This window comes from Poecilia formosa, unplaced genomic scaffold (genome assembly GCF_000485575.1).
Source record: "Poecilia formosa unplaced genomic scaffold, Poecilia_formosa-5.1.2 Scaffold159, whole genome shotgun sequence".
Lineage (NCBI taxonomy): Eukaryota > Metazoa > Chordata > Actinopteri > Cyprinodontiformes > Poeciliidae > Poecilia > Poecilia formosa.
In genome coordinates, this window is record NW_006800098.1 from 357,149 (window position 1) to 384,205 (window position 27,057).

A 27,057-nucleotide genomic window follows, 5' to 3' on the forward strand; every position below is an offset into this window, starting at 1 on the left:
AAAGCACCACCTTGGAGCAGAAAAGCACCACCTTGGAGCAGAAAAGCATCACCCTGGAGCACAAAAGCATCACCCTGGAGCAGAAAAGCACCACCCTGGAGCAGAAAAGCACCACCCTGGAGCAGAAAAGCACCACCCTGGAGCAGAAAAGCACCACCTTGGAGCAGAAAAGCATCACCTTGGAGCAGAAAAGCACCACCCTGGAGCAGAAAAGCACCACCCTGGAGCAGAAAAGCATCACCCTGGAGCAGAAAAGCACCACCCTGGAGCAGAAAAGCACCACCCTGGAGCAGAAAAGCACCACCCTGGAGCAGAAAAGTTGACTGTGCTTATGGTCCGATCAACAGTTCAGATTACCCACTCTTCTTGGAGTCCTTGGATGGGGTTCTAGAGACTGCCCCTCCTGGGGACTCCTTCTTTTGCTGGGGGACTTCAACACTTACGTGGGCAATGACAGTGAGACCTGGAGGGGCGTGAATTTGATGAGGAACTTGGGGGCAGCAATGCCGTGAGCGCCAATTCCTGTCCAAGTCCCTGTCCGGCATCACAGACCTACAGACATCAAATCTCTCCAGTCTCCCGGCCTGCATCCAGGCCTTCGTCGCGGGTCCTGTAGGTCTCCCCGCTGACCTCCAGGGCTTCGAGGCGAGTCCTGTCAGTCTCCTGGCCTGCCTCCAGGTCTTTTTAGCTGTCCCGCTGGTCTCCGGTCTGACCTCCAGGGCTTTGTGGCGAGTCCCATTGGTCTCCCGGCCGATCTCCAGGGCTTTGTGGCGAGTAACTTTGGTCTCTTGGCTGACCTCCAGGGCTCTGTTGCGAGTCGTTGCGACTTTGATGGCCCCATTAAGAAACCCCATTTTTAAACTCTGCGTTTTCTTCCATCAGCACTATTTGTAAAGCTACTCCAAGACGAACATGTTGAGTCACAATTATTGTATTTAAGTTGAATCTGTTGCATCATTTTTTCAATTTAATTGATTAGTTTTATAATTAAATCAATACTTTTTCCTTTTTTTAATTTGTATTGCCATTACAAAGTAAAATTGGCCTCCCGGTTCCTGTTCTGCTAGTCATTTAAACAGGACATACAAAAGATTTTGCATTTTGAGTTTTTTTTAAAGGGGCTGCACAGTGGCGCAGTTGGTAGAGCAATAAGGTTCTGGGTTCGATTCCCGGCCTGGGGTCTTTCTGCATGGAGTCTTTGCATGTTCTCCCTGTGCATGCGTGGTTTTCTCTCTGGGTACTCCGGCTTCCTCCCACACTCCAAAAACATGACTGTCAGAGGTTAATTGACCTCTCTGACCTCTCCCTAGGTGTGAGTGTGTCTGCGTGGTTGTTTGTCCTGTTTGTCTCTGTGTTGCCCTGCGACAGACTGGCGACCTGTCCAGGGTGACCCCACCTCTCGCCTGGAACGTTAGCTGGAGATAGGCGCCAGCAACCCTTCCGACCCCACTGAGGGACAAGGGTGTACAGAAGATGGATGAAATGAAGGTTTTTTTAAATTATAACATTCATACTAAAGTGGATGGAGAATCATTAGATTCTGTTTCTCTTTTTTTGTTTTGCTCTTTCCTTTGGTTTGCTATTTTGTTTGTATTTCCTTTTAAATAAAGCACTTTGTATTGCCTTGTTGCTGAAAATGTAAATGTGCTATATAAATGAAATTACCTTCCTTTATCTTTGGTGATAAAGGAAGGCCTTTTTGCCATCACCCTAATTTTTAACACCTTTAATATTTTTTATTCAATTGGTTTGAACTTTGATTAAGCTACTTTAAAATGTTGATTTTACATCCGGGGATAATTAAAAACCTGCTTCTACGGAAATTCTTTAGGCTTTATAAGTTGAGGTTTCTGATAAGATGGATAAGACTGGCAAAAGCTTACAAACCAACAAAAAGACCGGAAACATAAATATGAAGCCAACAGGTAATCCATGCTTTGGAAACTTTAAAATTTGCTTTGGATTTTGCTAAAAAATATTGAAGATGAGAATTTTTAATGCTACCACCCACTATTTTTTTTCATGCATTTCAGAAAAAAAGGCAGTAATGTACAATAGTCCTGTATACTAGCACAAACTATGTGCAGTTTTTGTGTGGGCTGAAAGAGAAATGGTTTTACTGAAATAGTTTTCAGGTCAGACTTGAATCAAGCTGACTGTTTGAGTTCATTCCCAGAGCTTGCTGCTTAAGGTTTTTCTGACTGAACTTCAGATCCAGTTTATCGTTGCCATAGCAAACCAAACAAGGTCGCCTTGGAAATTAATCTGATTTTAGAGAAATTGACCAATCTTTCTCTTTCAACATTAAATCTATCCTTTTGTCACTTTGCTTTTATTAATCAAGGACTACATGTAAAAGAAAAAGTGTTTCAAGATATAAAGTCTTTTACTATTTAATGTTTTCTAGTGAACAGAAAAGTATATTTGGAATAAACTGAGTAAACAGATGATTCCCCTTGGAAATTGCTGTTTTTAAACTGAAATATAGCTTTAAATTATTCATAAATTGTCATTGAGGCATCTTGATTCTTGTAAACATTTTTGATTGCTACATGTGTAGTCATGATGTTCGTCTTTCAATCTGTGCTCTTGCATTTAGTTGACATATACCCAGTTGACAGTACAATCTGAAGGCTTTCGCTGCAATATCAACAGCTCTGCGGTGGATTAGACCTCCTAACCTTGATCTTGACAGGGTATCTTGTGACAGTAATCCATGCTGCTAATCCACGTCTTGATGTAAACACCAAGGACAACCCGCCTTCTATTTTCTGTGTCCTCATTTTTCTCCCTTACTCCTGCCTTTCTGAAAGCAGTGAGTTTGCCATCTGGTTATTGTATCAGCAGGGGTCAGTTTTGTGACCCCTGTTGGACCTACTCTGTCCCTAGTCATTACTTAAACTGTTGTCTTTTAAATGAAAGGGCTGCCTAATTATTATCCTACATAATTATTACATCTGGCTACAATTTATAATAACATTGAACAATTTTGTTAAGGTGGGGATGTGTTGCTCACAATAGCATTGGTCTATTTTTTAAAATTTTTTTTATGAATGAAAACAGTTGTTCGTGTCTACTGTAAACATGAAACCTATTGCCTTAAAAAACGCATCCTGGAAAGGAAATATTGACGTTTGTGTCTTCATTTGAGGACAAATAAATTTTTACATCGTATGTACATTTTGAGATGCTGTGAAATTGTTTGGCTTGATTGTGTTATTTATTTGTAACATTTTTTCTTATATAAACAGAAAATCCTGTTTTGTGGTTAGCCGGATTTGGGTGCACTTGAGGCAGAATTGTGGTGGAGTGTGTTCTGCTGTGTGGTGTCCTGTTTGTGTTTGTGGATTGAGAGGCATGTGTACAAACATGTATTTCTGTGGATATTCCAGCCCATTCAGGGACTTGGTTTTCCTGCAGTCTTGGTGGGTTGCTACAATTCATAGCAGGGCTTACTGCTCTGTGTGCCAAAGCACAGCAGGCAGGCAGACTTGGTTGAGTTTTGGTGGGATGGGGAAGAGGTCAGGAGTCTTCCCCAAACCCTGCATCCCCAGATCTGGGACCCACAACTCTGCCTTCTAGCTCTTCCTTTTGCTTATTTCTATTTCTCCTTATTACAGTTTCATTTTCTGTATATTTTATGGTGTCTTGATATGTTAGTACCACTGAAGTGAAGCTTCCTCTTGTGCTTCTACAACCAAAACCATCTTGCAGATTATCTCAGCAAAAAAAAAAAAGAAGTATGACACTTATTGTGTCATATTTTTATGACACAATAAGTTGACATAAAAATATCAAATCGTTTTTAACTGGTAATATCAAAATCAGTTTTATTAAAGTAAAAATATACACAGTGTATATTGTTTGCTTTATACTAGAGAGTATAAAGCAAACAAGAGTAGATATATTGTTTAAACTTTTTGTGCAGCATTCAAGGCAAACTCTACATCATTTTAATTAAAGAATACAGCTGAGGTAACTTTTTATTGTTTTTATGTATTCAAAAAGCCATCAATTAGCATACAAAGGGAGGGGGAAAAAAGAGAGTTGCCAAAGAAGAGAAGATATTTCATACGTCAGTCAAATGATGCTTATCTGTCATTTCAGTCAAACAGAAAGAAGAGCTGTCATCTAGACTGTTGGACAGGGGGAAATACTTTACTCACATGCAGACATAACACAACCAACATTGTGAGCTCAAAAACCATTTTAAATAACTTGTTTCACAGAAAGCACTTTGTTGCCTGAAAGGCTAATTTTGGGCACAACAACAATCAGAAAATACATAATAGATGTGACAGGAACCATTTTACTTTGGCAACATTTGAGCTACCACCAGAGATGACAGTTAAAAAAAAAAAAAAAAAGACGACTAAATAGGCTCCAACAAAGTAACCCCCTCCTATGTATGGTCTGATAGATGGGGGAAGCGTTTATATGTGAGAAATTACTAGGAAATGAAACGGCTGCCAATTTCTTTTGGAAACAGCTTACCTTCTCTCAACGAGAACAAAAAAAAATTCAAAAATATCTTAGTTGGAAGCCAGCCTTGTGAGTAAACCAGGATTATGAGATGAGTGGGTGAGAAGTGGGGTAATTACACAAATAAAAATGCTGCAGTGTTTTAAGGCAGTCTCTCGTGCTTTTAAAGAGAATGAGTGGCAATGTGTCATGCTGGGAATAAGAAAAGGGTGGCACATACATACACGAATAATAAATGATAAAACAAGAGTCGACTGACTACATACACAAAGATCAGTCAATTATTAGTAAAGGCAACAAGATGATAGAAGACCACAGGAATGTCACTTCTAAGAAACTACCTAGAAATCAGTCTTCCAATTTATGTGTGGAGAATTAGATCTTCTAGTTTTACTCAAATATCTGTATACAAAAGAATATGTATGTTAAATGTTTTTTGCATTTTCTTTTTACAGAGTGCATTGTTTTGGTAGCATTTTGTTACTAAATTGTTGACCAAAATGTTGCTATGAACTCCTCATTCCCAATTTATCATGTAATTATATCTATCCATTGGTTAGAAATGACGCCAGCATCACAGAACCTGCAGATTTTCTGGATTCTGCATCCTATTGTATATATTTTCTGGGTTGGTGCATAGTGTCTCACTTTTCCAAAAGTAAACAAAACTTTATTATTTTATTATTGTAAAATAATAGCTTCCATACTGTATCCATACAATCGTAGTTCCTCCTTTTTAGCTCAAGTATTGCATCTGAATTTATAAAGAATGCAGAAAGAGCAGGGAAAAAGTCAAACACTAACAGCACATGAAATTAAAGATCAACTATGCTTTAGAATGTCAGTCCCTCTTTATGTCTCTGTGTGTGTGTGTGTGTGTATGTGCATCTTGTCTGATGTATAAATCCTCAGAACCAGAGCAAGCTTTAATTAATGGAGTTTGATGATTAGCAGGCAAAGGCAAACAGCAGTTAAATGAGCTCCCCCCCCTCCTTTCCATCAGTGAGGATAATTGCGTCTCAGCAACAAATTTATGTGGCAGACACGCTGCCTTTGCAGGGGCATCACTGATGAGGTGTTTTTAGAGCGTTAATGCTTTACAACTGCCAAACTTGCACTTCTCAAGGGAATCTGCATGAAGCTTTTGTCTCTTTTTTTTTATAGTGTTTTTATTTTTAGTTTGTAGCTGTAAGCTGAGTGTGAATGCAGTTGTGTTTATACACAGGAGAATAGGTGAATATAAAGGATTACCAAGCTCCCTCTCTCCCTTCATCATCATGACTTTAGTCTAATTTCTCACATTTCTTTGCTTTTGCTATTTTCCTGTTTTTATTAATCTGCAGGAAAATGTCAGCTCAGATTTGCTTGACCATTGATCTTCTCAATGTGAAATTAATCTACTCTTTTTTTTAATTTTTGACTTACCTTATTGGGACTGGGTGTCCTGCTGACAGTCTTTAAGGTGGCAGCAGCTTTCCTAAGGCCCCCTGTTTAAACCATGATGTCTGAGGTAACTCTGACTAGGAGACATCAAGTGTGACTTTTTGGTATACCTATAAATCACTTTGTGTGAAAGAAAACAAGCACTCCACATTATGTATCTTTGTGGTGCAACATTCATACTCATTCTCTGCAGATGCTTTTCTTCAATGGGACATAAAAGCTAGTCAGAGCTTCATGCGAGTCAGGAGGTCCAAATTCCAGCAGGATAAATGACAGCATATTTAGTGCAAAAAGGCCTAGTCAAAGTCCAGACCTTCCACTTTTGGGGGGAAAAAATGTGGAGAGATTGCTGTTCAGACCATCTCCATTCAGTCTCACTGAGCTTGAGCCATTTTGAAAAGAGTGTCCATTAATAATTCAGCATTTAGATGCCCAAAGCTGAGAGACGCTTCCCAAAAAACCCTACGAAGTGAGTGGGTTGCTAGGGGACTCAATAAAAACACACACCATACTTTTCAGAGTATTATCGGTAAAATGAATTGGAAAACAAAGCCATGGATATTTATCTCTTTTAAAAACACATTAGACCTGGTTGTAGTTGGATGAAAATATATTACAGGGTGATTTTACTAAATGCTGTATCTATGCCTTTATCAAACACTTTGCCTTTTACTTAGCAGGTTTAGCCTTCCAATCTGGCTCTCAGATTAATTCATGTACCTTGCAGAGGTATTTCATATTTTACTCTCTTGGTCTCCATTCTTTCTCACCTTGCAACCTCATTCCTTTGTTTCGGCTGTGCTAACGATGCTTCTCGGCACACACAGCCGAACATGCCTCACCTATCTCTGGATCAGTTTGTATTCCTCTCATCATCAGCTCTGGACCTCTTATCGTATGCTGTGAGCTCGCTCTGCTTTGCTCTTGCTCTCTTTCTGTCTTCATGGAGAAATTGAGAATGTCAATTCTGTTGAGAGGTTGCATTTTCCTCCACCATGCCTGATGAATGTTTGGATGTGCCCTGAAATGGGATCTGTGGCAAGATAATGCTGGATATTGTCTGCAGTCATTGGTTAGGAACGTTCATGATGTCTAATCATAATAATGATAATAAATATGGAGTTTAGATTTGTGCTTTGTTGTTTGGAAATGAAGCTTAAAAGCTTTTATGTAGCTTGTGGCGATTTATTTTTTCCCCCCTTATCAATAGTCATTCACAAAGATCAAATTTATGTGAAAACCAGTTATTTGAGATTAAATTAATGCTGATACATCTTATTTGCCTAGAATATCCCTTATATTGGCTGTTGGATGTATTGTTTACAAGTACTTCTATGCTTTACAAGAATGCCTTCAGTAGTGTGAATTTACAATAGTTGTATTGGTAATGGGGAGGTTCTGTAAATGACCTTAGGTCTAAAGGGAAGCTTATTTTTGCAACTGCCAGCATTTCTAACGTAATTGTTCCTCTTTGGCTCATAAACCTCCCTCTTTGTGTGTGGATATGTGAGTGTAGGTAATTTAAAGAGCGAAAGATGGTCCTTTTTCTTTGCTAGCAGTGTCAGCAGGTAAGCTGCCCTATTGGGAGAGAAGAGAGAAATCGCCAAAGCATGCAGATTGTTACTCCAAGGGGAGAATCAATTAGGGGCATGGAGGCTGGAGCAGAAAGGCAAATAAAGATGGAGAGAGGCAGGAGGTCCATGCAGAGAGATGGTGCAGAGCCATGCTGATCACCTCCGTTGAGACAATGCATTACTCTTCCTGTTTCCTGTCCCACTTTCTGTACCTGATTTAATAGTTTGACACAAAGCAACAGATTAAACAAACAAAAAAAACTATCTTATTTCATTTAATTTTTTTCTTTTTTCTTTTGTCTAGCTCATTGATTCAAATATAGATTGCTTTAGGGTCTCTAACACATGGCATGTACACCTGTTTAAAACTTTAATTTGCTCTGTTTTAATCTGTGCCAGATGAAATTAGAGCAAGAACCACTTTATTTGAAAGTAATTTTATGGTAATATTTGAGTTAATTTCCCAAATTTCACTTGTTTTTTCCTCTTCCTCTCTGTAGGTGCATAATGTCCTTCATCTCAAAACGGGCTTGATCCTGCAACGGTACTGGACTGTGCCTCTGTCCCTCTCCTCAACCGTCAACCGTCAGCACAGCCATGACATCTCACAAAAAAACACGGACCTACTTTTTCTTATGCTGCTTCCTGTTTAGTTTGGTGCTTCCTGCGGCATCACAGACGGTGGTGCAAGCCCCACAGGCCCACAGTGCCGGATCCCAAGTGATCACAGCGTTGCTCCAAGAGGAGGGGTACGCCTCATTTTATGCCGAGGACCCGCAGTGGACATTTAACCATCTTGCTGTGGACTATCGCAATGGCAACGTTTATTTGGGAGCAGTTAATCGCATATACAAACTGTCTCCAAGTTTGAAGCTTCAACTGTTCCATGAGACTGGTCCAGATGAAGACAACCGCAAGTGCTACCCACCACGTATTGTCCAGCCTTGCAGCGAGCCACTGACGCTTACCAACAATGTAAACAAGATGCTTTTGATGGACTACAGGGAGAACCGGTTGCTGGCTTGTGGCAGCCTCTACCAGGGCATCTGCAAACTCCTCCGTCTAGATGACCTCTTCAAACTGGGAGAGCCCTTCCACAAGAAAGAGCACTACCTCTCTGGTGTGAATGAGAGTGGCTCTGTGTTTGGTGTCATTGTTTCCTATGGCAATGCCTCTCCAGATATGTTGTTTGTAGCCACAGCAGTCGATGGTAAGCCAGAATACTTCCCTACCATCTCTAGCCGAAAACTGGCAAGAAACTCAGAGGAGGATGGCATGTTTGCCTACGTCTTCCATGATGAGTTTGTGGCCTCTATGATTAAGATCCCTTCGGATACATTCACCGTTATCCCTGACTTTGACATATATTACATTTATGGCTTTGCCAGTGGGAACTTTGTCTACTTCCTAACTTTGCAGCCCGAAATGGGAGGTGGACCGACCACAGGTTCCTCTTCTGCTGGTCGGGAACAGGTGTACACATCCAAGATAGTTCGCCTTTGCAAGGCAGACACAGCATTCATCTCGTACGTCGAGGTCCCGATCGGGTGCATAAGTGGCAACGTGGAGTACAGATTACTTGAAGCAGCCTACTTATCGAAAGCTGGTTCCATCCTTGCACCTTCACTGGACATGGCCCCAGATGACGATGTGCTTTTTGCCATCTTCTCAAGAGGTCAGAAGAGGCGTCCGAGGCAGGCCCCTCAGGACTCTGCTCTGTGTGTTTTTTCACTTCGAAAGATCAATGAGAAAATCAAGGAAAGGTTGCAGTCCTGCTACAAGGGAGAGGGCACACTGGATCTGGCCTGGCTGAAAGTCAAAGATGTTCGGTGCAGCAGTGCGGTGAGTATGCTAGAACAAAATGCAAATGTGAGATTGTTGGTTGCGACAATTTTATGATGACATGACGGAATTTCAGAACCAAGTTAGACATCTAAGAACATCAAGTGAAATTTGCATTGCAATTTCTAAAGGTTTCTTTGAAGATTTTTGGATTTTCCTTTTTTCATTTCCAGCATGGTATGTGCATCTTTAAAATATACTTAACTGGTCATAAAAAACAATTTGCATATTGTTTCTAGTTATTCTAATTATATGCGAGTGTCTCTGGGGAATATTAGACGTGATTCTCACCGATGTTTCACTAACGAGCTCTGCTGCACAAAGGGAGTTACCAACACAATGTTCTTCAGTGGGTTCATAATCCCTCCAGTCGCAATGAGATGTTAACCATCCACTGCCTGTTTGAATCTGCTCACCCCTTAAACAGTACAGCTGAACAGTGTGCCAAATTACCATAATTTTATTCTCCGTAACAGCATTACAAATTCAGTGGTTCAGTTCATTTGATTTGTCTCTTTGCGCACATAACAAATAAGGTTAAATTGGGTATTGGATTCTTGGGCTACCTTCCCCAGGAACCGCAACTCTTTCCTCAACTACTCTTCTCTTGATGCTGCTGAATGGTTAGAATAAAAAACTATTTAAATCAAAACTGTATAACTGCATGAAGTAATTTTAAATGTTATTATCCAGGAAGTGATGACTCTGCCATAGCCGTAACTCCGAGATATAAATTTCATCTTGATGGTGCTGAGAACATATTATCCTGACCTCAGTCATGTACTGCTCTGAGACATTATGATGTTGACCCTACTTGTGTATGGATCTCAAATAACTGTGTTAATCTATTAATCTGTCTCTGGCACAGCACACGTGCCAGGGTGCCGTTGTCTGCAGCTTGAGGGTCTGATAAATCACGCCTGGGGTAGAGCTGGCGGCAGGGAGAGTAGATAGTGAGGTAGCTCAAAGAGGTTAGCGGTGAGAAATGATGCCATTTAAACATTGCACTAACGTCAGGGCATAAATTAGACCCTGCTGAACAAGTGACACTGGACTCAGGGGATAGATGAGTTCTGACACTTATGAATGTCTGTATGTGCAGGTTTGACTGCTGAGAAAGCAGACATAGTTAGAGTGGGGCAAAAAAACATTCTGTACCAAGACAGAAAAAAGTTTTATTTTAATCCACATTTTTATTTACATAACAATATTCTTTTTAAAAGCTTCTTTAAATGGAGTAAAGATGAAGTATGCTTTTATCACACTAATGAATGATTTGTTTGATTGCACTTGAACAATCAAAGCTAACCTGAATTGTCTGCAGGCATGGTTCTTTTGCTACTGTCTCACGGTTTGTGTTTATGAATGTTTGCTTGTCACTCTCAGATTAATTTCTTTGCTGCTTTAAATGACGCGTGACCAGAAATGCTATATCACACATAACAGAAACGTACTTTAAACTAATGACTCTCGAATTGTGCTGAAGCAGCCACAAACATACATTGTTCACTCTTGCACATTTAAAATGCCATGTTGCTTTGAGAATAGAGGATGACAGGCTGGTTTTTTTGGTTCCTGCTCTCAAAAATGCTCTAGTTAAGGAATCGGAAAATTCCATGAATATCTACTAATGTGTGCACAGTTATTAGGGCTGTCCTTGCTGCAGTCTAGAAAAATATTAAATTTAATTATTTTGCAGGTCTTAATAAGTACAGGAAAAGACAATAACAGTATAGAAAAATATTTGTTTCCTTCCTTGCATGGCGTTTTTTGTCTTGGTGTCCTTCCTTTTTTCATCCTCTGTTCCTTATAATATAGTGTGCTTTTTGCCCTCCCTCTATTTTTTCTCCTCTTGTCTCTTTTGTGTACTTCCTTTTTGTTTTGCATTCTATGTGTCTTCCTTCCTTACGTCATATTTCTCTTTCCTCTTTATATGTTCTGCTTCCCTTTTAATGGTGAACTTTTATGGCTTTAATTTAAACAACCGAGAACTGGAAAAAAACAGAATCTAGACAAATCTGGAAGTTTTACAGAATTACACGCTCCATGTAACAAGCACTCCATGGTCTACATTTGGATTGTGATTATAAAACGTAACCCCTCACCGATGACATTCATTGCATCGCTAACCATTTCCCTTGATTCAAACATGCACGTTATTTCACCTGGAGTTTCTTACAGTTAATTATTAAGAAAGCTACAATGAAGTTCTTACAGCACGCAATCTAAAATGGACATGGTCCTATTTTTTCTGAAGATTTATCTGACCTCATACATGCAGTTAGTCTGAAAAATGCATCATTGTGAAGTGGTAGGCGCTAATGTTAGCCTGTGTTTTTTTGCAGGCAGCTCTTGTTTACTGTAAAGCACCGTCATCCCTGTTGCCACTAAAGTCAGCGATCTGGTTGGAGAAAAAGAACCACACACTGTCTTTGGCACTTTGACCAGGATATGATTCTTAAGGATCTAGTACAATCAAATTGACAGTCTTCATGTCCTTTACAGTGTAGACCAAGGGATAGAGTACAGACAGCTGTTATTATTTTTTAATGGCGGACTGCATGTCAGGGCTGGGTGTGAGAGGGAGCTAAGATAATACTGAGACTTGTATTAAATAGATTCCCCTTTATCTTGCCCTCTTCATTGCTCAGTATCTTCTGCTATCTCACACCCTGTTCTCCTTTTCTTGATTTCTTACACTTTTATTTTCTCAATCTTTCAAACAGCATCATATTTTGAACAGGATGTTTTTTTCCTCCAATTAGGGAGAGGACGAACAGCCCCAAGGCTCATTAGAGCAGGCTAGCTAGCTGTGTAGTCGAATACACACACACAGTTTTGATGGTGCAGAAAAATATTCATACTTTGTGGTTACTTTGGAATGGATGATGGGCAGAACCAGGATATTTTATATACCATCACTTTAGTAACTCGTTAGGGTTAGATAAATAAGGTGCCTTGCAAAACATATTCACACTCCTGAAATGTTTTCACATTTTACCACTTTACACTTTTGTGATAGGCAAACTCAGAAATAATTCACAGTTGTGGAGCGGAAGAAAGAATGATAAGTTGGGCTTAATTTTTTTAAAACAAACAAACAAACAAAAAATCTAACAAATATGGGTTGCATGATGCTACCACCACCATGTTTTTACATTGCTGATGGTGTGTTCAATGGTGTTTTAGCATAAAACACAAGCAAGTACAGAATATGGACAACTCAATATTTTTAAAACACAGTTTTCCATCAGACATCTGAGAAGTCCAGTAAACATCTATTAATATATATTGAGGCATATGAACAGTAAGATTTTTTTTTTACAGAAGCATATTTAAAATCTAACTATCACGTTTTTAAAAAAAATTACCAATGCACAAAGCAAAAGAAAATTTAAAAAATGCTATAACCAATAATAATCACACTAAAAAAAAATCAGCAATGAGGATTAAAATATGAAAACGCTGCATGAATCTTATATTACAATATTATACACTACAAACTGTAGTAAACACAAAATTTGAACATCTTAACATAATTTAATGTGATCTTGTTTAAAATACACAAATTATCATAACATTATTTTTTTAACCCCGTTATCAGTATCACCAAGTGATGCAAGTGTTTTTAGGGTGACAATTGCATGTTTCACCTAAGCTAAACATTTTAAATATGTGTTTTTTATAATAACATAACTGTAGAATGTCATAATCAAACAATTAAAGCAAGTGTGTGCTGGGACACGAGGCTGCTGTCTTTGTTAGGGCTGCATAAAACATTTGCCCCTACCAGACCTTTGATGCTTCACACCATCTTTAAGAGGCTTTCAGTCATCACTGGAGAGAGGCAGAGAGGGAGTCAGAGAAGAAAAGGAATGTACAGCAGAGGGGAGAGAGGATACATGGAAAGAACAAGTGTGTATGTGAAGGGGGGGGGGTGCTTCCTCTTTGCCTCAAATGGCCATGCTTGGCTGATCCACATAATGCATGCTCAACAGTATAACTCTGCAAAGGGCCTGCATCCATAGATCATTGTGAAGTGGCGTGTGACCTATAAAAAAAGCGCTGCCTGTTCCCTCCATGTTGACTGTGTCAGCAGAAAAAAAAAACAGAACAACAAAACAGCAGGATTGCAATAAATTCCCTCACTTTTTTTTTTCTCTCATCCTTGATTCATCGCTTGCATCCTCGGCCACTTTCTTCTTCTGCCTGTCCTTTTCATCGCAATCTTACAAAAATACTAGCCTTATGTGTCTCAATCTTTTTTAGATTCTGTTCACAGATTCCTATGTTTCTTACAACAGTTTCTGTAAGCAGCAAAGGGAAGCCTGCCACCCCTCGAAGACTGACGGGAAAATTACAAGGTCGTTCACAAGTCTCTGACAGGCTACGGCCATCCCTTCATCCCTTCTAGTAATGATCATTAATTACATGTCATTAACTAACATGCCACGGGCTATTCTTCTACATTTGTTATGTGCTACCGACTTCACATTCTGAATTCTCCCCAATTAATTAGATTATTCTAGTCGGCTGCTGCTGTTTCTTTGACTCTCTTTCTTGATCTCCAACAGCCCTTCAACACATGGACATCACCCTTCATTTGAAAGGAGCTCTTCTGCTTTTAAATTCAGTCTTCTCCTGGCTTTCACCTTAAATTTCCTTTACCTTTTTTTTCCTATTTAAGTTTGGCTTGACCAGCCTTTGAATGATGACGGCCTGTGTGCTGGTCATCTCAATCGCTCCGCTGTCTGATTGTGGAGCTTAATCAGTCACTGGCTACTGCTGCGGCTGATGAGTCAGTCTAGGTCACATCCTCAGGAAGGGAAAGGCTAGCAGATTCATTAAGGACATCCAGACTGCCCCCCCTCCCTTTCTACTTCACCTCACTCCATGCACATATCCGCTATTCTGCTCGCTGGCTGGCACGCTAATTAAATCTCCTTACATGATACCACTTGCTAAAGGTCAGAATCAATCACAATATCATTATTCTGTGATTAAACAAGTGTCTTCTGCTTTCTTCGTCATACTCTACTGTTTTAACTAAAAAAAAATGTGTAAACTTCAGCTTTCTCTGCTAGGTGTTGGTGTATTTTTTCTCTGCTTCACAATAAGAGGAAAGCAATTTAAGTATATGACATTAATCCAGGTTATCAAAAAAGAGCCCTGAAATAACATCTAAAGTGCTGCAGGCCTCATTTGCCTTAAAATATGTCATGATTCAACAGTAAAAAGAGACTTTTACTCTTTAAAGGTTCAGTCTGTCAAACAGGCTGGGACATGATGTTAAACCTTGAGCAGTCCATGCTCAAATCCCAATATGGTTACATTTAAACAATTTGGCAAAGAAGAATGGGCCAAAGTTTGTCCACAGTGATGTAAAAGACTAATTTCCAGTTATTGCAAGAGATCAATGGTAGCCTCTGCCTCCAAAGGTGGCACAGCAGTTAATGGATTTAGGGAGCAGTTGCATTTTCCATAGTGGGCCACATTGTTTTGGAGATCCCTTTCCCCTTAATAAAGTCATAATTAAAACATTTTATTTTTCTTTATCTTTGTCTGATTGCTCAACAATCAGACAAACACCGATATAAGGAGTAAATGCTTTTACATAGCAGCAAATAATAGCTGTTAGATGAAATGTGTTAAAACAAGTCAATCCACTAAACCTTAGTGAGTCAATGAAATTGACTCACTAAGGCTCACTAAATGTTTTTAGCTGGTGAAATGTTTTCATTTTCTATTAGTTTTTGATAAGAATAAAATGTTCTCTGTTCCACAGAGAGGTAAAAGTCTCTGTAGTACATTATAAAGAGAGAAGCATTCAATCATCAGGAGAATTATGTGCTTTCATAAAATTCAGCTCACCTTACAGCTTCAAGGTTGATTTGTGATTTGGGTTTTTTTCCCCCTTCACCATCTTCTAAACTTACACCTTCCTCTATTTCTGTCTTTGCCGCCTCCTGCTGCAGTGATGTCTCACCCTGTCGTGCTGTTTTATTCCTGATTTGATTCATTTTTTTCCCCACCCTGCAAATATTTATTTGTTGTACCTGCATAACTAATGGTTGGCAGACGAAAACATCAGCAAACATGAATGAACAATTTATCATGAGACTGTCTCATATTGTTGATTTACTTGCATGATTTGCCTCCGGATCACACAAGTAAATCAAGTTTATTGTCTAGCTTTACAAGTGTGTACTCGGCGTAATTTACACACATGAATGCCATTTAATGTACAGATTGGTGGGATTTTCAAGCTGTGGTCATTTTGTTAGTGTACCTTTTTAAATCCTGCTTAAAATTTTTACATTTAACTCAATAACTGTGAGGCAAATGGAAATTGGAGACTTTATAGTTTTTTTCCTCTTTAATTATAGTTAAGTTATGTCCAGTGACACGTGTTGCACATCCCCAACTGTAGTCTTCAGAGTAGAATTGTTCCATCATTGCTGCATTAAAACTACTAAAGCAAATTACTGACTTGCATAAAAATGAAAACAGAAATAACTTCGAAAGGTTATAAAACCCCAAAAACTCTACATGGCATGATGGCAGTATTTGTGAGGTTGGTTGTATGAACTAAGCAAATTTAATTTACATAGAACCCTTCACAGGTAAAGAAGCACAAAGTTATTAATTCTGCAACACGACTCAAACAGGCATTGTTTTGTTAAGAGAAAATCTAATGTTGACATAATTTTAGCACGTTAAATACAGCAGATTCATTTAGTCATGAAAGAATTATGCAGTGCCTCCAATCATCTTAGCAGGTTGGTCATTTAGCACAGCAGGGCAAGAGGAAAATACTAGTTCCCATTTGGCAAGTCACAAAAAGAACCTAAAGCATGCTGGAATCCATTTTTCTAGTTCCTTTCCTTCTGTCTACATGCATAGTTTTGAAGATTAATCTGTGCACAAAAATATAATACAAAACAACTTTTTATTTCCACAAATCACCTTTTTTTTTGCCCTAAAAATAAGTCAATTAAGTACATCACTAAAAAGTGCCACCAAAAGTACATCAATACGTTTAAAAAAAAAGTTCAATTTCGACATACCAAGCGTCGCTGCAGTTGATCGTGTGCCATTAATTTGGTGAAGTTACACCGAGTAGAAACAGTCCTTACAGCAGTCCAAACCCAGATTAGGCCATACATCAGAGAATGTTAGAGTGCTGATCTCTTTCAGTCCCCCACTAATCGCATTGAGCAACTCTAGCTTTCTTGTGCTTGCTGCCCGCTCCCTCTTCTTTTTTTTCCCACACTCTGTATCTACTGATCCCTCTGCATGGTCCAGAAGAGAGGTCTTTTTGTGTTGGTGCTGGCAGCCAGACACAAGCAAAGAGATGGATACGGCTGAGAGTGACCTGATTCTGCATCAGTGTTTGGCCTCTGCCCAAATATAGACTCCCTTCTCTTGTCCTTCTGTCTTTATGATGGATCTGTCAATCTTCTGGAACGCTTTACTTACTTGGACAAACATTTGTTCCTATTTTTGGATGTTTGCGAAAAATAATAGAACAAAATAGATTAAAAGTTTGTTCTTTGATGCAAATGTCTTCTGAAATTTGACTCACTTATTGGAAATCTAGAAAATCTTTGAATATTTAAGAAATACACATGAGACAAAGTCAAGGTCAACAGTGATGCCATTAGCTACTTGACTACAAATGCTGTTGTAGTTTAAAAAAAAAACATGACGTCTGCTTCCTGCTTAACCTGAAAAAAACAATGAAGATCATGTGTAACCTGAAGAAATTTCACATACAAGGTTTTTTTTTTTGTCCCATTTAGGCTGAGTTCAGATAATTAATTTCCTAATGATTTGAAGTACTTGCTTTTTCTGAAAAATTAATTAATCTTTGAATAAATGATGGGAACCTTGTTATCTCTGGAGGAAGCATTCAATCATCTAAGGCCCAAATACTGCCAACTACTCAGTTTTGTTTCTGTTAGATCCTGTTAACCTTTAAACCCAGGAGTGATGAGCTGTAATCTGTCATGTCCTCAGCTATAACTGATGAGGACCAAAAAAACAAAGGATGTTTATGGTCTGTCACCTAAACGAGGAATAAGACTGAATAGATCAGAGCATTGGCACTGGTTGCTGCTAAAACCTATTATAAGGACTCATCTTGGTTCTCATCAGCAAACCATTACTCAAATATAGGTCTACGGCAGGACTTAGAGGACAAAATGTTCATTCCTGACAACAACTTCTTCTTAAAAGATCTCTGGTTAAATTTTGGGAACTTAAAGATTTGGGAACTTGTGGAAAAGTTGCCCTGCATAGAAATTTGTCTTCTGTTTATTCTCAGTCAGTGTTGGTCTATGTCCATCTTCTTTTTATTTTTTTTCTGCCTTTATCTCAGACCTTCAACTGCGTGACATGCTTCTGACCCACATTTAGGTTGTCTATATCAATCATTCATCCCACTCCATATGACCCTACATTGTAGCCTCCAGCTTGTGCCCTTAACCAGCAATGTTCCATTTGTCTAATGAAAGCAGACCCCATATTTCCCGTATATCTTGTTCTAAGGGCTCTGACGATGATGATGGCCCTCGGTGATAGGTTGAGCAGAGACCATGGCCTTGCGCGATTTATCGGAAGACCCCAGAGTGCACTTCGAGGAAGAAAAAATGGAAAATGAAACGAACAACAAGACCTGTCTCCCTTTAAAGGCATTCCCTCAGATTTTTTCACAACCTTTAAGGCAGTTTTAGATTTAAAACAATTTTGTATCTATATCATTTTCATTCATGCACCTTGTTTTGGTCTACCTGGGATATCCCTTTTACTATAAGGCATTATTTTAGTGTTATTCTACTTTGTATCAGGTTTACTGGTTTTAACCTGAACAAAGTGATATGAAAAAGTATTTGCTACCTTGCAAGTTTCTTTTGTTCCTATGACAAGTTTCTCTTTTGCGCAACACAAATTTTTGCTTTATTTAACGAAAGAAGACAAAAAAAATATACCCTTGGATTTGCTTATTTCACGATAGATAAATTATAGTTTGCTGACCCATTTAGAATCCATTAGCAGTAGCAGCATGTTAATCTAGAGGGTACTTTTCTAACTTTAGTTTGTTTCCCATTCGGTCAGTCAGACCACTGTTATTGTGCCCAGGTGGTGAACTCAAATGTTTTGCAGTGATTTGCCTGAGTGCAGGAAAGGCACAGATTTTTTTGTTTGTTTTGTTTTTATTTCACTTTGAATCTGTGTCTTGCTGCACCAGCATTTCAGCAGTTCCTGTTGTATTGGATGGACGGTGGGGAATAGAGCCTGACAGAGCAGCCTCCGGCGCAGTTGAAGAACCAGAGTCTGACTGCAGTCTTCTTCCATTCTCTAACCTGTTTTCATTTTTTGCTGCCTCCAACATAACAAACTGATGAATACCTGATATAAGTCATATTTCTTCAGAATTCAGGCTATTTCTGAATGCCAAAAAAATGCTTGTGTTGACACAATGTGTGTATGATTGCATTTAAATAACTTTTTTTGTAAAGTATCTTGAAAGGACATGTGCATTTACACTATGTAAATGAACTTAATCGAACTAAAATTGTTTTTGAAACGCATATTCCACTCACACTAATAGCGATTAACATGTTTTTTTTAATGTCCGTTGCAAGTTTACGTTGAGGAAAAAGTGCCTTAAAACTGTACCGCGAAGCATTTTGAAGCAGTTCCACTCTCGTTTTTCTTACTTGTGATTTCTCTCTGCTCTGTTGCAGCTATTAACCATTGACGATGACTTTTGTGGGCTCGACATGAATGCGCCTCTGGGTGTGTCTGAAATGGTGCACGGCAAGCCTCTCTTTACGGACGCCATTGACAAAATGACCTCTGTGATTGCCTACGTCTACAAGAACCACTCACTGGTCTTCGTGGGCACAAAAAGTGGACGAGTCAAGAAGGTAAAGAGCAGACTTTGGGTTGAGTAAACTGCATTATAGATAGTTTAATCAATGGGAGCCGAGATTTGGTTTCTCTCTGTTAGAATGTGTAGTAAGAGCTGGGAATTGGGAATACTGGATTGGAGAATGGATAGTAGTAGAAAGGCAGATTGACTTTCAGGCAAATCAGCTGAATCGGCTGTATTTGCAGCATGAAGGTGCGTGTGCTTGAGTGAAAGAGGGGGAGAGTGAATGGTAGTGCGTGTCCTTTACTGAAGAAGAAATTGTGTATACGTGTGTGTGTTTTGAGGTAAGGGAATCACGAAGGCCCCTAAGGGGGTTTTATTTCTACTGCCAAGCGCATCTGATATCTTTCAGACCTGCTCATCCCCGGCACCGTATATCACGCATACACGCGTTCACACCCGGAATCCGGAGGATCCGCTACAGTTTTCCTTTACTTTGGACTTGTATAAAATCCAGAACCCTGGGGGCAAATTGTTGTGCACATCAGCATGTTGCAGAACTTGCTAGACAGCACAAATCGGCATGTTACAGAATTGATTAGACAAAGTTTATTATCTCTTGCGAGGGAAATTAAGAAGTCAGAATGAGATTAAATGCATAATTTATTAAGTAATTTATGTACCTGATAATAGCATACAATGGAGCCCCAAGGAGTCATGTAAATCACACCTTTTCACTGTGGCAATTTTAAAAATGTAACATAGATAATCATTCAGGCGCCTTGTTCCCAATACATCTAAATAATACGACATACATCCAACTGCATTTAGAAGTCACCCAATGAATTGAGTTAGAAAAAAATCATCTCAAAATAAAACTGTCCTGTGAAGGCCTCAGATTTCTTGGAAAGCATTTTTAGTCCCCCACCCAAAAAAAATTATATTTAAAGAAAATCAAGATGAAACATATTGCGGCAGTGTAATGCTATGGGAAAGCTGGTGAGAAATAAAGTAAAGAAAGTAAAGAGGAGTGGAGGTAAATACATGTCTATGACTGAGATTTACTTTTTCAAAATTTAGAAAGTTTTTCTTGTACTTGACAATTATTCACAACTCTGTTGGTATATCACAGAGAATTGCAATTGAATACACAAAAAAATGGTGGTTGTAATGCAATAAACTGTTGAGGTTATAAACACACACATACAAGGCACCACAGGAAGCCAAAATGTTCAGTGTGGCACTGGTAAAAGAAAGAAAAAAAGGAAAAAAGATTGAAGTTAGTAATGTTTCCAAGGGCATTTTCTAATACCTTCAACTGTAACTGTCTCTCCTTAAGTCTCATGTCACACTCTGTGCGAATTCAGAGCTCTTGGCTAAACAGGATTTGTCCCCTCAGAGTTAAGAAGTGGAGGATAAGCTGGGTTTTGGAGTGTTGTTGCTTCCACCTTAGACTGCCTTCATGCCCCTGTGCCCTTTTGTGTGTGGCAGACCTTTTCACAGCTAAAGGGATGGTGCACTGGTGCAAAGGATTGTAGAACCTGGCACCCTATGCACCTTTACATTGCTGTCTCACAGATATATGCACCCAGAGATTGCAGAGACTCTGTCAAACTAAATCAAATAAGAGATTGGCATGACCGGTGAGCTGAGACCGAGAGAAGAGATTTTGCAGAGATTTATATATTTATACAACACTTGATTTTCTCGGTAGCCTGTCTTTAAATAGACATTTTGAAAATGAAATTAAAATTGTACTTTGCAGTAATCTTTCAACGGGACGTTTTAAAAACATTTCCTGGAAACCAAACAGAAAAATCAGGTTATATACATATGGTATATTCAGACAAAGACCCATTTCAGACACTTCCACAAAGGCAATCAATATCATGTGTCAACATAGGCGTGCACACACAGCACCATTACAATTCCATCCTTCCCTCCCTTGTACACACTTCCCCTCCCCTGTCATTAACTGTATACCATTAGATGACATCACAGGCAATAAAAAACAACAACAAGACAATAAAAAGTCTGAGCTGAAGTCCACCTCCTTCATCAGTGACTTTATAACCTCTGGACTAATGGATGTTGATTTATACTCTGCCCTCCACCTTATTTTTTTCCATCCTTTAGTCCCTATCCTTTTCTCCTTCCCTGACCAGCTCTCTCACTGCTCATCTTTCAATCTGCTTTCCTGCTTTTTATGTGGCGTTGTGACAAACACATCACCTTGAAGGAATCTGAGAATTGCAGGAAAAGAGTGGACATAATTTAACTGAGTCCTTCTTGGTCGCGTTAAATGTTCCTGTTTATACTCTCACATTTATGACATCATGAACTAAACTTAGCAGGAAGTAGAGTAAATTAAATTCAGTTTGCTTGTAAAATTGCGCAACGTAATGGGGGTTAGTGTAAAATTTCTCAAGTGCAATGTGGAAGTGGAAATAGAAATAGCTCCAGTATGTCTGTACTAATTGCATAATGGATTCTCGAGCCCTTCACCCATCCATATTAGCACAAGTCATAGTTAGTCCTGACCATAAATTCATCCTCAATCTCAAATGGAGATTGTCCGCAGATTTACCTGTACATTAAATATATTAATCTTGTTTAAGCTTAAGAAGAAGTCCCACAATTGCTTTTTTTCCCTAATGCAAATAGTTTTTCTTTAGTCATTCCAATTACATGAATACCACCTAGGTTCTTTTTTATAAATTTTATCACAACACAGTGGAAAAAAATCTTTTACACAAAAACCAACCCATCCCATAAGAACTAAACGTGATTTCCCCTTAAACATCAATGTTTAATACATAAAATTTTGCTTAAGCTGCTATCTTCGACCACGTCTTGAATAACCTCCTTGTCAGACATTTATTAGCTTTCCTAGAAAATATGTTTCATCAGCCAGCCATAAAATAAGTTCATATTTTAATGCAGTGGCATAATGTTGGACTTTAAATATGGTTATTTGCTCTGTACCAAGGGCGGAACCATTTTTGATTGATATATATATATTTTTTTAAGTTATCGTAGTTTTTAGACATTTTGAATTTGTAATGCACCGCTGTCACATTGCTTGGGTTTAAAATGTTACATTATAAAGGAAAATTGATCAAGCTATCAAACTAAATTTCTCTCAAAACTCTTAACATGCCCAATATTACTTATGGTGCTGGATCTGTGATGCTGTGGACCTTTTTCTTTTTTTTTTTTTTTTTATCGTTTTATGCGTCTCTACCCTCTTTCTTCAACATTCTCTTAATTTTTGCTCTTCCTGTTCGATTCATCGCTCTGTCTTCTTCTGTCTACTTGTCCATGGCTGAGCGGAGCTGCCGTGTGAGATCTCTTTGATGGCTACCTCCTGCTTCTGGAAGTGAATAGACCATATGGCTTTTGTCAGTCTGTCTGTCGGTCAGTTTGTGTGCTCGTTGGTCTGTGATAAACGTGTGAGGAGGCGAAGAAGTGATGGAGATAAAAGACTGAGGCAGGGTTAGGTTTAAACCTATTTACTGCAGGTCAATGCACAACAGCAAGTCAAGGAGAAAGACTTAGCCCCCTATTGACTTCGATTTTGTTTATGGCTATCTGATCGTATAACACATTGGTGTGACAGATAACTGTTGATGTTGAGACAAATGTGTTATAGTCAAAGATTACTAGTCATTTTTTTTTAAATGTGCACAGATGGATGCGTCAGTGACCCATTACGCCCGTGCAGAAGCTAATGCACACACTACTGGACAGAAGCCGGCCAGTTATCGGCATGGGGTCAAGGCTTGAGAGGTAGACTCGGGGACAAGAGGAAGGTGTGGAGGGAAAAAGTGGAGCGAAAAGAGAGCAAAAAGATGAGATTGAGAACTACCTGCTGAGGTGCTAATGCATCTTCCCTCTGTCAATCCCAATGGGGGAGCATTGGCGCTCAATACAATGAGCAGCTAACCTTGAACTTGACATCGACAGCCGCCCAAAATTTAGCAAGCTGGAACATGCAAGGCAGCTGAAGCTGGAACAGGTTATTGTGCCTTTATCTTAGATATTTCCAAGTTTTAAGCTGCTGTTTGTGCATATGACTTTTGCCAACTGTTTCTTTTTACAACTGTTATATAAGAGGGCATAAGAAGAGCTTTCAAAATAAGCTTTTATAGCCTTGCTGCTGCGACCAATCATTATTTTTTTATTAAGGGCCACAGGGACTTGATGACCACATGTGACAGAGCAGATGCTGTAAAGTGGAGCTTTGCAGAGTTTTTAAAGCAAACACAAAATTATTAGAGTTCACATTTTGAACTGCCTTCTGGCCTCTTATATTGGCCATTAGTGCCATTAGTATGGGTAGCATTACTGAAACCACATTGTATGTGCGTTTCCTTGAGAATATAGATCCTTACTTGAACTCTGAAATTTCAAAAAGGCTGCCAGTATTTCCAAAGCCCACATAGCAGACAGAGGTTGAAAGCTCAAAAGATTAAAGCCAAGCAGTTTTTCTGTAACGTGCAGTTTTTTTCTCCCTTGTTTTCTTGCAGCCTCAATTGCAGTAATTGTTGTATTGTTATAATTATCTGGGCAAAAAAAAATCTCATGATTTCTGTCAACAGTCAGTTTCTTTGTTGAGCTCCATAATTATGTATACTCAAAAGTATTTGGACTGGAAATTCGGTCATAATAGTTATTTTCCCAATTGAAGAGGAAAAAATTACCAAAATGAACAAAGATGAATATAAAATAAGCTACAAGAATTTGGACCATGATGAAGGAAGAGTATTTGAAAAGATGCTAACAAACGTAAGAATAACAAATGTTTTTATGAAGCTGTCGTATATTTTACTTTAAGGAAGATTGGCTTTGTAAGGACTCATTGAGCTCTGTCATTTTATCGTGAAAGGTGGCAGAGGCGAGAAACGGGTCAATTCAAACACTGAATTGTGAATGTTTGCTGTCGAGAAGGGAAAGGTCAAACTCTCACTCATGCCTCAACCTCTGTCAATTTCTGTTTCGTGCTCTGTACTGGCTACGCTGACTTGACTGCATTATTACTTCTCTCTCCAACTACAGCAATCACTTTATCCTTCGCTATCGGTCTGTCAGATCCCCCCCTATCTGTTGAATGAACAGGTCGTTTTCATATGGCCTTCTTTCTATTTATTTATAGAAACATGCATGAGTCTTGAAATATTCACAGCGTTGGACCGGTCTCGTTTTGTGCACTGATTGTGTCCTTGATTTGGCCGCATGTGTTTGTGTGCATGCATGACGTGCTGGTTAGCTCCAGACACAGATTATTGAAATGGGCTGAGCTGAGCTGTGGTCAGTGGAGCAGAGGATTAACTGTTTAAAGCTAATGATGAAATATGTTTTAGTGCTGCCAGGCTTCATGTGGACTCCACTTTATGATCTATACTGCCACCCGTTCTTGTACTGCTGTAAACACAATGCGGCTCAAGTGAGGCACACGCACGTGTGCATACTATTATCACCATTGCCAGTAGCCATTACAACCCCACCCATCTGTCCATTCAATCCTTGCAAGTGGCCTAAACCACTGCATTATTCAGCCAGTATTCCCAGAATGTCAATGTTCTCCTACTGTTAAGTATTCCTCAGCAGTCTTGCTAGTTGCCTTGGCACTTTGTGTGTTTTGCTGCTCCCACACCAGATAGTGCAGCTTGAGTTGCCATGGCAGCAGAGGCTGCTCCACAAGCACAGAGTATATAATGTATAGGGAAAGGCACACAGGCACATGTGTGAGTGTATTTTGACAAGTTTGGTTTTAAGTGTCAATTTTGCATAAAGAGTGCATATTTGATGCCGATACAATGATCTATGAGAACACCACTATCTAAAAACTGGTTTCCTCTCAGACAGGTGGCAACATTGTTCTTTCACTGCAGGAACCAGATGCATGTTACTCTGGCTAGACTGTGGTGCTTGTTGTAGAGAAATGTCAGGACAAATCAGTCTATGGAAGCCTCTGGCAACCTCCTTCAATTTACATCCCTATTCTAAGGTTTTATATTGCAGCATTACTACAAACCAACTGTTTCTCCATCATCCCCTGATAAGTCCTTAGTGTACAAGGTTGGCTTAGGCACTCTGCCAAGTTCCAGTTTCGTGTCTAAATTGGGGGAATTGGATGGTAGTTTGTGTTTATACATGTTTGTGTACATATAAGTCAATACTGTGTTGAAAAATGTAGGACATAAACCTCCATAAACCTTTTGTATTGAGTGAAGAAGCAGTGGCTTTGGATTTTGCATTGTTTTTGTTTTTTTGTAGTTAATTGCTTGGCAAGGATGTAAATATTCCTTAATTATTTGGATTAGGGTAAAATGGGACCAACAGGGAGAGAATAGGGCACTGAAAAAAATATATGTATGCCAAGGTGACTACATTTTGTTCCTTAACCATTTTGGGCTGATATAGATTTTGTAATTTCATATTTATAAACTACCAAAAGAAGCCGTGCCAAAGAAAATTTTATACTTGCTTAATTTCCTGATTATTTAAAGTAATTATTTGTAATTTCCTCCATGTAGTTAAAGAAAAAAAGTGGCTATGACCTGAAGGAGATCACTCATAGTTAATCTGTTTAAATAAGAAGTCATAATCAGTATTACTGGCATAAGACACTTGGCCCAAATACAAACAGGGTGTAGACTAAAATGTAAGAAAATAAGAAAAGTTTCCTTTGTCACATTGGCAGTTCAACATAAAAGAGCATGCAATAATAAAAAAAAACCCAAAATAAAAACAAAAAGATATAAAAATATAAACATTTCCACAGACAATAAAAATAAAAGTGAAACAAGAACAGTACAAATACCGTAGAATAGTTAAATTGTAATTGTGCGATTTAAATTCCCATCTAGCAGTAGTCCAGTGTGATCTGTTTTCTGATTTGAGATAAGATTTCATAGCACGAATAGTCAGAGCTGTACAAGGGCCAAAATGTTCCCTGATATTGTTGGATTGCTCTCCAGCTTTCTTGGTTGTTGGTCAAACTTTACTGGTCAGTAGGTGTGCATGCAGATGGCATTCTAGTATCTCTAACCGAGTTATTATTTTTGCACATGGTTTTCAGAATCCAACAGTTTCATAGCTCACACCAAGATTTCTTATTTTCGAAACGGGGAGTAGTACAGGAGCAGGTGAAAAGCCGTAGAGAGGAAAGCGCAGCACTGAAAGGAGGAGAGGGCGCAGAGGGCAAAATTACCAAGCAAAAATAAGGTAAGTAAGCTGCAGGGAGAAGAAAGTCAAAAAGGGTAAAGTGAAAAGGTGAAAGTGGTGAAATGGATTTTTATGTTCATTTCATTCACACGGGCCTGCTCCTACTGAGAGGCGAACCGGTATGAGGCAGTATATTGAGCTGTGAGTGATTCAAGTGGCTATTCACTACAATGTGTATGTGGATTTAAAAGGCTCGAGTCAGCCGAGAAGTGAGTCAAAACAGCAAACCTTGGTCTGATCCTTGTGCGCCCTGGCAGTTTGAACTTCAGCTGACTCGTGTGTGTTGCTGCTTGCTCAGGGTTAAGATGAGGTTAGCTGCTGAGAAACATGAGTCAAGGTCTGGGGACATAAACAAATCAAAGAGATGCCACATAATATTATGCCTTGCTACGCGTTGGTTAAGCACAGGCATTGCAGATCCCAATTCAGTACATAGTTTGTCTAGATTGTCTTTGAAAAGCAGCAGCTCATCGAATTAGATGCCCACATCTTGCTTCTTGTTGTAGACAATTATTGGGCAAACTGCAAGTTGAACAAGAAGGACTTGAACCTAAAGAAAACATTCCCATATTTTCTTTCTTCGGTGGCTCTCACAGAAATTTCTCAAAG

General features: G+C 39.1%; 1 protein-coding gene across 2 annotated transcripts in view; it reads left to right on the plus strand.

Annotated features, from left to right (window-relative positions):
- Positions 1–27,057, plus strand: part of plxna4 (plexin A4) — a 230,127-nt gene that overhangs the window by 25,563 nt on the left and 177,507 nt on the right. For both annotated transcript variants that reach the window (XM_007564424.2, XM_007564425.2), the window contains exons 2-3: positions 8,000–9,341; positions 19,091–19,273. In XM_007564424.2, the coding sequence (XP_007564486.1) occupies positions 8,097–9,341; positions 19,091–19,273 (1,428 nt within the window). In that variant the 5' untranslated portion in view covers positions 8,000–8,096. The remainder of the gene's footprint in view (positions 1–7,999; positions 9,342–19,090; positions 19,274–27,057) is intronic.